The sequence below is a fragment of the Elaeis guineensis genome, chromosome 5, assembly GCF_000442705.2.
Source record: "Elaeis guineensis isolate ETL-2024a chromosome 5, EG11, whole genome shotgun sequence".
In the NCBI taxonomy this organism is placed as follows: Eukaryota; Viridiplantae; Streptophyta; class Magnoliopsida; order Arecales; family Arecaceae; genus Elaeis; species Elaeis guineensis.
The window spans coordinates 129836089-129847144 of record NC_025997.2 but is presented as its reverse complement, the minus strand read 5'-3'; the positions used below and the strand labels follow the sequence as shown (position 1 = coordinate 129847144).

Sequence of the window (11056 nt, the reverse complement as noted above, 5' to 3'; positions counted from 1 at the left end):
GAATCAGATCAGGACTATTAAAAGAAATTTCTTCATTCACTAACCTTTTTAGAGAGAGAATCAATCAAGAGAGAGAAAATTTTAGAGAGAGAAAACTCATCTTGAATTCTTCAGACAATATGATTCAACAAATCCGATCGATCAGATCAAATCATGCTGAAATTATCATGTGGATAATTCAATAAAATTATGAGAAATAAAATCTAAAAATACTTGATCTGATCAAAGTGGATGTCGGTGTACCGTCCGACGATCACAGATCAAAAATCCATCATGAAGATCATTTAAATTCATCATCATTCTCAAAATTCTAGAAATCTTAAGAGAAAGAAATAATCTAGAGAGAGAATTCTAGAGAGAGAAAGTAGAGAGAGAAAGTCCAATTCTAGAGAGAGAAAATACTAGTTCAGGCTGAAGAGAGAGGAAAGAGAGAGAAACTCTCTTTCTCATATTTTATTATTTATATCATTATTTATTAATTAATTTAATAAATTTTTTTTTCTCTTCTTTTCTTTCTTTCTTTCTTTCTTTTTCTTCACGGAAGAGAGGAGAGAAAATCCTATTATTATTATTATATTATTATTATATTATTTTTCTGCTTCTTTTTCTCTTTTTTTTTCTTTTCTTTTTCTTTTTCTTTTCCTTCTTTTTCTTTTCTTTTTCTTTTTCTTTTCCTTCTTCTTCTTCTTTTTCTTTTCTTCTTCCCGTGGGCTTGTTTTTGACCGAAACAGGGGATCTTTGATCCCCTCATTGGTTGGCCGGCCGGCGGCGCAGCCGGCGCGGGATGGTCGGCGGCCGAAGGAGAGGTGATCCGACGGCAAGAGGAGATCAAACTGATGGTCGGCGGTGACCAACAGCGATGGAAAAACGGCAAAAAGGAAGGTTCTTCCGCAATAAAATCCGGCGACTCCGGTCGCCGACGAGCGTGCACATCGGCACGGGAAGGAAGGGGAGGAAGCTTACCTCCGACGCCGGCGAGATTTTTCCGGCGAGAAATTGGACGGCACAGGGACGGTCTTCCACGGTGGATTTTCCGGCGATTGCCGCCGTTTTGCCCCGGGATTCTTTGGTAGGAAGAAGGGAGAAGGGTCTCCCTTTTAAATAGAATCGGAGGAGAGGAGTTTGACTCCTCTCCGGTGAGGTTTTCGACTCCGATTAGGAGCCGGTCGGGAGAAGAAGACTCCCTGCGGGAGTCTTCATCATTTTTTTTTTTGAGCTGGCTGGGCTATCACATGCATTGTCGTGACTCTATGATCAAAATAAGCAAAATGGTTAGTTTTCTTCCAGCAACTATTTTATGACCAAGCCTTCACTTTCCCATATGTATGTTATTTCTATGTTTGACAAGACAAAGATTTATCCGTTATGATATTTTACTTCTTGATAAAGATAATCCTTGGCTTCTAAGGTCTGACTTTTGGACTACAAATTGAAAAATTAATCAAATTAGGGCAAAGCACATGTAATTCAATTGTTAATGTATTGCGACACCAATTTTGAACCCCTGACCTACCTCTCAAAATTCAAAACTCAAATTTACTTACCTTGAAGACAATTAGGAGACATTGTATCATTTTTCTCCTTCTTAACGTACATACCAAATTAGTTAGTATTTTTATGTTTATTTTCTTTATATTTAATAGGGAAACAGATCGCAGGTACGTTTATGGAATCAAAGTTGGGCTATATAGATACTTTTCATGGGCATTTGCTGACACTGTTGTCATCACGAGCTTCATAAATGCTTTTTTTGTGGTAGAAGCTAGCTTCATAAATCCTTAAAAACATATTGTTTGTATCATGAAATGCTTCCTCCTTCAGGTAAAGAGGGTTCAATTTATGCTATGTTCTTGTGGAACTTCTTCTAGCAACTTTTATGAGTAAATAAGGGTGCAAACTAGTTCTGTGTGAGTTCGCATTAAAGAACCTGGATTTTAGTCCCTCACCCAGATTTTGAGCAGGTTATTTTCTGTCCTAATAATTCTCAAAAAAAAAAAAAAGATCATTTACAAATACAATTTTTGTCTGTATAATATGGTTTAGAGAGAGTTATCAACTTTCACAAATCTGAAATCTTAATCTAGGAAATGCTTGACTAACCTCTATAGTTTTCATTCAACCATTGATGCTAATAGCCTATATCTTGTGAATTCAATTCATGTATACTCTAATTGTACTTGACTAATTCTCTTTTGTTAAAAAGATGACCGGATGAATGATAAGAAGTCATAATTGGTTGTATGGTTGTATTTGTAGATAAGAAAATTTGTCATTTCCTTTTGACTTAACATTAATAGATCATCCAGTTTTAAGATTAATTAAATAAATTTCAGACAGAATCCAAGGGACCAAACATTGTTTGATTCCATCCCTTAAATACATAAATAAATAAATTACATAAAGCCTGGAGCCTAGATTTGATTGTACTTGGATTAAAGCAGATGGATCGGTCCAGTTGCATTTACCTTTTTCTGCTGTGAGAATTCGAAGTTCGAAATTTAAATTAAGCTCGGTGTACCGCAACAGATGCGAAACCCTCTACGTGGACTTAGCCATTTTACGACTTCACGAGTTTCCTCCGGTTTGCCCGCTCCGGGGTGTTTCCTTTGGTGCGCTTTGCCCCTATTCTGACACGCGGTCCACCAGACCGCGACCCAGTTCAAATTCAAACCGCTCTCCGCCAACGGTCCACCAGCTCCAACGGTCAACCAACCTGCAACCCCGGTTCCTTTCTCCCACACCTCTGTTTCTCCCTGTTTCTCTTCTTCCTCTAGCAACGGTCAATCACCTTACACCGCTTTCCATCTCTCTCTTTCTCTCTCTATGCGATGGCAAACGCAGCAGCAAATTCTCAATCTTCCCGAGTCAGAGTTGTGCTGAGAGTTCGTCCCTTTCTTCCTTCGGAGATCGAGTCCAAGGAGAGGAGCCCGATCCCATGTATCACTCTGCTCGACCAGGAAAACCATATTGGTCAGGAAGTCACCGTTCACATCAAAGACCAATGGACAAGGTGACACCCCTGTTCAATTCTAGAGTTTGAAGGTTAAATTACATTTTCTTCTGTTCGGGGGTCGCCAGTTCTGATCTTGATCTCATCATGCAGCCGAAACGAGTGCTACCATTTAGATTCATTCTTTGGGCAAGAAGACCGAGTGGGTCAGATCTTCCAGAGGGAAGTCAGTACTGTGATTCCGGGGATCTTTCAAGGATTAAATGCCACTGTGTTTGCTTATGGGGCAACAGGTAGTGGAAAGACGTACACGATGCTGGTGAGTTGATTAGATAAATATGAGTCCTGATACCATGATATTTCTCCACTTCTGTTCTCTATTAGAGGTATCATGACTCGATTGGTTGACGGAGCAGGGAACGGAGGATGAACCAGGCCTGATTCCATTAGCGATGTCAACCATTCTCTCTTCGTGCAAGAACGCACAAGGCTCCGTGGAGATTGCATACTATGAAATTTACATGGACCGGTGCTATGATTTGTTAGAGCCTAAGGCGAAGGAGATCATGACTCTTGATGACAAAGAGGGAAGGCTTCAAATGAAGGGACTTTCTTGGGTAAGGTCTTGCAGCTAGTCACATACTTAGCCGTCCACCTTTTTCTGAGTTGAAAATTGATTAATTTTCATGTTGTTGCTTCTTCTTCTTATTACTATTATTATTATTATTATGATTTTAAGGCCCCAGTGCACTCGATGGATGAGTTCTGTGATGTTTTTCTACTGGTGTCCAAAGGAGAAAAGTAGCGCACACAGGTCTTAATGACGTCTCCAGCAGAAGCCATGCAGTGCTTGCAATTGCTGTTACGAATGGTGCTGTTAAAGGGAAGCTTAATCTCATAGACTTGGCAGGTATTTGCTTTCTCGAGAGCTTTTTGTTTTCAATTCTTTAGATTACTGAAAATATTCTCAAGCGACATTGTTGTAGTTTATATTTTCTTTTTAAATCTTCTATAGGTAATGAAGATAACAGAAGAACCTGCAATGAAGGAATCCGCCTCCAAGAGAGTGCAAAGATTAATCAATCTTTATTTGCTTTATCGAACGTCATATATGCTCTCAACAACAGCGAGCCATGGATTCCCTACCGAGACAGCAAACTGACAAGGATATTGCAGGATTCACTGGGAGGGACCAGTCGTGCTTTGATGATCGCTTGTCTCGTAGGAATTTTAGATATGCTGGAAATTTTTTTTTGGTGGCTTTGTTTTGATGTGCACTTGAAGTTTACTGGATTTTTTGGTGCAGAATCCAGTGTCCTACCAAGAAGCAGTCCACACTGTCAGCTTGGCTGCTCGCTCTCGCCAGATTGTAAACTATCTAGGATCCGCCAACAAAAAGGAGATCCCAAAAGTGAAAGTTGATATGGAGGCAAAGCTTCGAGCCTGGCTTGAATCTAAAGGCAAGACCAAGCGAATTCAAGGAATAAAAGGCCCTTGTTCTCCGTTTGTGGGCAAAACTCCAACCTCTATTAGCTATCTAAAGCAACCAGGATCAGTCCGGTCTTCTGCAAAAGTAAAGACTGCTGATAGGGGTGCCACTAAGGGGAGGTCAATCTCTCTTCTAGTCTTTTTATCTACCTAGTAATTTCTCTTTATATCCCCTCTATTTGCTCATAATATGTCTTGTTCCACTTGGTGTGTTGTTCACAGGAAGCTATTTGATTCAGGGGCTCCTATTTCAGCTGCTAAGAAAGTATGTGCTCATCTTCAACCAGACGGCGCATTATTCCCAGACATGAATGCTCTCCCTAATTCACATTCATTTTTGCATCAGGGAAACATATTTCCAAGTGATCTTGCTGCAGATAATGCATCACTCTTGAAGGAAGTAAGTTTGGTCCCTCATGCATACTCCATGCGTTTCAGTTTTTCGTTTTTATGTTATAATTGATATATATGTTTCTTTATCAGAAAATAGGTCCATTCAAAGTAGATAAAGAAGTCCAGCATGACATCAGGCTTGACAGCTCTTCATGCATTGTAAAGGATGAGATCTGTGAAGGTCTCACACACGCTTTGTATGACAGGGTTCAAGAAAAGACATCTGAGGTTTGTGTTTATCCATTCCTGCTTTAATAGGAAAAAAGGGAAATATGTGAATGTAAACTCTTCCTTGGTGTACCTTGAATTTTTGATCATTTCTTTTTTGATTTTTTTTTAATAGAATATGCACTCATGCGGAGCTAGCTATTCAAAAGAACATGATGATGGTCTGCTAAATTATTGTTCATCCCTTCATGAATATGAGAACTCTGAGATATATATGGCAACTCAAGATGGTGGTGATCAGTTAGAGCCGTCTAAGGTAAAGTTTTAATATTAAGCCTTGTTAAAAAGAACGTATAAATTCAAAATTTCATTTTGAAACTCTTTTGCAGGTTGTACCATTGTCCCTTATTGGATCCAATGATGATAACAGAGAGAATACTGATGATGCTAAGTTCTCCAAGACGTTTGATCTTCCTGGTATCAGTTGGTTTGGTAAAATTCCAGCAATGTCATATGAATTTTTATTAGTTTGTAATGAGGAACTCATATCTAGGTTGTTGTTTTTTGTGTAATTATTTGTGTAGGAACCCCTTTTGAGAAGGAGAATTTACATCTTCCTTTTATAAATAATGTGGGATCGCCAGCAGCCACTGAAAGGATTAGAGAATTGAAAAATTCTCTTAGAAAAGTTCTGTCTCCAGTTTCATCCAACATAGGAGCAGTCAAGCATCTGTCATCTGATGACTGCGTTTGTCTCATTTTGTTAGACCCAAAAACTCCAAAATCAACTTGCGAGAGGGATGAAGTTGGAATTTCTGGCACCCCTCTTGACAAATTCAATGCATTGAGCTCTAACTTGAAGGTTTGCATCGATATTTAATGGTGTCATTGTTTTGGCAATCATATTTTATATTACTGACGATGCCATTTCCATGCACAGGAGTCTCTTCTTCAGGAATATCTTGCATTCTTGAATGTTGCTAGCAAGTAAGTTTTGCTCTCCCAGTGTGACAAGATCATCTGGAAAGTTCTTGCGAATTTGTCATTGCATGCTTCCTTCAATCTGCATCCTGAAGTAATTTCTGATCAATGAATTGTTTGTGGCATTATAATCTTCAACCATAAAAGTTACTAGTTCCTTTTTAGTTTAGAGTTTAGTGGTGATTATGTTGAAGCATGATAAAAGGAACTAAGAACTGCGTAATATGATTAATCTGGAATATAAAGATATCTACTATATTTTTGGAAAAGTTATAATATGACCTAAATAGCATAGCCATTTTTTTTTTTTTTTCCTTTAGGAAAATGTCATATGGACTTTGTAAGAGGAGGTTGGTTCATATCAAAAGTTTTGGACTAAGATTCTCGAAAATGTTTCGGAGATTTAACTTCCTTGGAGAACACTGCTTAATATTGTTTGTAATTATTGAAGTATTAATGGGTTTCAATGTTACTGATGGTTTTTGATCTAGAACTTCTTGAATCCATTTATCAGTCAAAGCAAGATTGGGTCTAGTACTTTCTTCTTGATGATTGGGTGATTACGAGGGATTAGGAAACTGAGGTTCACAGGGACAAAATCGACCTGTTATGTGAAAATGAGCTCATTCAACTAAAGCAAGATAAGTGGGGGAAAGCAGAAGACAACAAGTGATAATTATATTTGTTTATTTTTAGCAGATTTGAAAGCATCCATGATAGTCACGTTGGGAAGCTTGGAAATTGTATCCATCTTCTGTATCTTCCATTTTGTCTTCCATATCTTATTTATTGTTCATTTCTTGTGAATTTTCTTCATTCATATTCTGTTTCTCCTTTGAGTTTACATTCTGTTTAACCTAGCCTTAAAGCAAGATGGACAAGAAAGAAAGCAGTGAATAATGCAAAGGAACATGATAGAATATCCCTTCCAGCTTTGAGCATAGATGTGATAATACAAATTTGAGTAGAACATTAATTACCAGATGTTTGAGAGATTTTGGTTGAGATAGGGGGTGGAAAATCAAGAATTTTATGTAAGTATCTACAGTTCAATAGGTGGTGCTAATTCTTTCTAAAGCTTGCTGGTGTAAGTTACTGAAATTATTAAACACTATTATCTTCAGTTAGGTCATTATATTTTTGGATCATGGAGATATCGCAAGTGCCAACAAAAAAGTTTTGCCACAAATTACAGATTGCAATGATGTTTATACTATTTGATTTGGAATGAAGATAATTGTTTTCTCTTGAGTTTTACTAAGCATGTTATCATGTTTTTATCATTCAGGAAGGACCTCAAACTGTTAAACAAGATTCAAGTTTGGACACGTACAACTCAGATATGCTGTAGTATTTTTTTCTTTGACATGCTGCTGTGCAAATGCCAAGCCGAAAATTGTTTGTGGTATTTTGTATATTGAATTCCTAGGATATGTTTGCATTCAAAAAAACAACATTTTGAAGGACCCCAAACTGTTAAACAAGATTCAAGTTTTGACACATGTACAAACTCAGATAATGCTGCAGTATTTTTTCTTTAACATGCTATATGCTGTACAAATGCCAAGTTGAATATTGTTTGTTGTATTTTGTATATTGAATTCCTAGCATATGTTTGCATTCAAAAAACAATTTTTTGAAGTGGGAAGTAAGGATTAATTTTGCTTTTGTGTGCATTAATGGTAATACCATATTCGAAATTTTTAACTGACTGATACAAAATTCTTCTGCTTTCTACCAACACAGGGAGGAGCTTATTCAGTTAAAGGTATTAAGAGATCTTTTGTTAATCATATATCAAGAAGAACAAATTTATCATACCCAAAGGCTAATTCTTGCTACTCTATCACCAGGGCATTGGTCAAAAAAGAGCAGAATACATCCTCGAGCTGCGGGAGCACACACCCAGGCCTTTGAAATCAGTAAGCTAATCTAAACCTCAAAAGTTAGATGTAAAAATGCATGACTTGAATCATGTGCTAAAAAGATAAATTAATGATGGTTACAGCTCTCTGATTTGGAGAAGATAGGCCTTTCTTCCAAACAGGTAGATTGTCAAGTCTTTTAAATGACTCATCATTTTATGATGCACTTAAGTGTCCAATACTTAATACACGAATTCTTTTAGATGCCTTTATGCGATCTCCTTACCAAAAAATAGAGAGATAGATGTCACTGATGGACCCATTTCTTTCTACAGGTGAATGGCATGTTTAGAAGAGCCGCCAGAGGAATCTTCAATTAACAGGACGTTCTTTGTGCAATAGGCTTAGAAGGGATATCAATTCATCTGGTCTGATCTAGTGGCTGCAGCTTCTTGTAACATCAAGATATAGCAATGACCCACTTATACTGATTGCTGAATTGTGGCTACAGCTTCTTGTTCTATAACTTAAGTGTGGCAACATATCATAGTTGCTTCCTAGAAGTTAGAACATTCAGAGAGCCTGAGTTGATAAATCCTCCTTCAGGGTCAATTTTATTGGTGGTCAGGTTTATTGTTTTCCTTCGGACCTTTTAGTTCATTGTTGTTGTTGCTGTTGCTGCTATTATTCCTCCATGATCAGGTTGTATAGTTTTTTAAGTTATTGCTATGTATTTCATGCTGGTTTTGCTTGGGAAATCATGTTATTGTTACCATGTCTGAAGAGTATTTTAGCATTAATGCTGGCAAAGAAGAATCTTGACATTTTCTGATATGCAACCCTTCATCAATAGGACTAGCCTTTACTCATCAAAATGATGATGCTGTATCATTTAACATTTTTTTTTTTTTTATGAGAGCCATCAATAGGACCTTTTAGTTCATTGTTGTTGTTGCTGTTGCTGCTATTATTCCTCCATGATCAGGTTGTATAGTTTTTTAAGTTATTGCTATGTATTTCATGCTGGTTTTGCTTGGGAAATCATGTTATTGTTACCATGTCTGAAGAGTATTTTAGCATTAATGCTGGCAAAGAAGAATCTTGACATTTTCTGATATGCAACCCTTCATCAATAGGACTAGCCTTTACTCATCAAAATGATGATGCTGTATCATTTAACATTTTTTTTTTTTTTTATGAGAGCCATCAATCTGTCTGAAGGCACAGGCCAAGCAAGTTTCAGGACCATAAGAAAATAGACAACTTATTGTACAATACAAGCAGAGCCAAATTTTCAAATGGCAAGTTCCAGACATTGCACAAATAATATTGCTATGGATCCAACGTTTCCACTCAAATCAAGAAGAGCATAACATAGAACAAGCACACCATAAACAGTAGCTTAGCAATCCCAACACATGATGGCCACAGCAACAACTATTACTGAGAGGACCTCATCATGTAATTTGTAGCCATGGCCTCTTATTTGATTTACTAGTCTTCACACAAAGCGACACACACCACACCAGCATATCTGCAAACCTAGGCTTTTAAGGCAAGCACCTCGCTGGGTTATTAGCAGGTGCAGGGGTTACAGGTGCAGTTGGATCCGCACTTGCAAGCTTCGGTCTGGGATCCAGTAGCCATCTCAAACCCTTCGGAGTGCCTATAATCAAGAGTAGAAAAGCTGAAGAGTTATGTATAGCCAAAATTTATCATCAGTAATATTAAGGTCTCTCTCTTAAATTAAACATTAAGTAGAGAGAAACTTAAGGTTGGTTGGTCCATGAAACATAAGTAGTATTTTTCTGAAAATGAGCAAGGAAACTATGTATACCATATAATATGATCCTATTGTTTCTCCTTTTAATAATTTGGATTCATGTCACAATTTTAAGAGAGGATTAATAATTAAAATTCATGGTAGAAACAAACCCCTTCGGAGGTGCAACTCCAAGGATCATGGTTTCAGAGGTGCTGGTCTTCTCAGCCAAATCAGGATACATCTTGCATCTGCACCCCAGAACAGAATAAAGAAATCAGAAATAGCATACAAGAAAAGACAATCTGGACAACCAGAATACAGAAGGTTGGAAAAGGATGAATTTGTAGCAAATTTGGGAAAAAAAAGGTAATACTGGAATCACAAAAAAAAAAAAAAAAAAACACACATCATAGGGGAAAAAAGGTTCGGCAAGATAGCATGTAATATCTCGAGAAAAATAATGAAGAAGACAGACCTCGTTCTTTCCTAACACGAATACACTGCTAATTTCTACAGAGTGACAAAAGGAAGTGCATGGATTGATGAAATGAAAAGAAAATACATCTTTGAATCATCTAATGATCAGATGACAATTCTCATGCCTGGCCTCCAATATCAATAAGTGATAACAGAATACAGAAAACTAGTCCCTCATAATTGCAAAAAAAAAAAAAAAAAAAAAGTAGTGATATGAATTAAAAGGGAAACAAAAGGAACTACCTAAACTCCTTAGGGAACTTATCACAGCCCAAAGACCACTAATAAGCTACAAAGAACCATATATAACTGGCCAGGGGAAGAAAACTAAAGAGAAAGAAACTCATAATATTGAAATCATGAAGAAGAGTGTCACAGTTGAAGAATTAATGATATGGATGATATTTATACCCTCCACATCCATCGCTGCACTTGCAGCCAGATCCACAACCACAGCTCCCTCCGCAGCAAGACATTTTCTTCTCCTAATATGAAGAACTACAACAACCAAATAAGCTCCAACTGCACGGAAAGATTGAAGCCGAGACTGAATTTATAGAAGGGAGGAGAGAGAGTGTCGATGATCCACCGTCCACGTGTCATCATTCTATGCGTTGAAAAATTCTCGAAGTAGTGCCCAATACGTGGATGGTTTCGGGATTCACGTCACGTAGCTATCGGTCTAACAACGCGGTTTTGTTTATCAACCACGTCATTATCAGCAATTACGTTAATTACAATTTTTACCCTCCACTTTCCTTTGTCAATTATGTGCGTGTTTCATGGATTTTGCCATCTTTAATTTGTCCACTTTGGAGAATCCACTCTGTTCGCAGTCGATTGGAAATAAATTTAGGTAATGCCACGTAACCCAAAACAAGGGAAAGAAGAACAAAATGATACCGTGATAGGTTCAGCAGGGTTGGTCAATCAAGACTCATAGCATCTGGTGCTAATTTTCCATGCCAA

The 11056-nt window shown here is 37.5% G+C and overlaps 2 protein-coding genes across 2 annotated transcripts; one reads left to right on the top strand and one right to left on the bottom strand.

Moving 5' to 3' along the window:
* The first annotated feature begins 2708 nt into the window (after positions 1-2708).
* Positions 2709-9108, top strand: LOC140858201 (kinesin-like protein KIN-10C). Its single transcript, XM_073258579.1, is given in 17 exon segments — positions 2709-3010; positions 3104-3269; positions 3367-3567; positions 3690-3726; positions 3729-3860; positions 3966-4171; positions 4257-4558; positions 4661-4838; positions 4922-5059; positions 5175-5315; positions 5389-5476; positions 5584-5861; positions 5940-5986; positions 7727-7748; positions 7834-7902; positions 7989-8027; positions 8181-9108. Coding segments are annotated over 17 exon segments (2271 nt in total). The 5' UTR covers positions 2709-2828; the 3' UTR covers positions 8226-9108.
* A 28-nt stretch (positions 9109-9136) lies between these two features.
* LOC140858202 (metallothionein-like protein 2) lies at positions 9137-10625 on the bottom strand. Its single transcript, XM_073258580.1, has 3 exons — positions 10499-10625; positions 9781-9858; positions 9137-9511 (listed from the first exon to the last, which is right to left on the bottom strand). Exons 1-3 carry the CDS (start codon positions 10561-10563, stop codon positions 9421-9423), a joined length of 234 nt encoding a protein of 77 aa, XP_073114681.1. The 5' UTR covers positions 10564-10625; the 3' UTR covers positions 9137-9420.
* Positions 10626-11056: the final 431 nt, after the last annotated feature.

What these genes read in the sequence shown, in the direction of transcription:
- LOC140858202 (XM_073258580.1), bottom strand. Translation starts at nt 10,563, where the DNA reads ATGTCTTGCTGCGGAGGGAGCTGTGGTTGTGGATCTGGCTGCAAGTGC. An exon ending in TGCAGCGATGGATGTGGAGG is followed by an intron (nt 9,859 to 10,498) that starts GTATAAATATCA and finishes TCTGGGGTGCAG; the next exon opens with ATGCAAGATGTATCCTGATT. An exon ending in GGAGTTGCACCTCCGAAGGG is followed by an intron (nt 9,512 to 9,780) that starts GTTTGTTTCTAC and finishes TCTTGATTATAG; the next exon opens with GCACTCCGAAGGGTTTGAGA.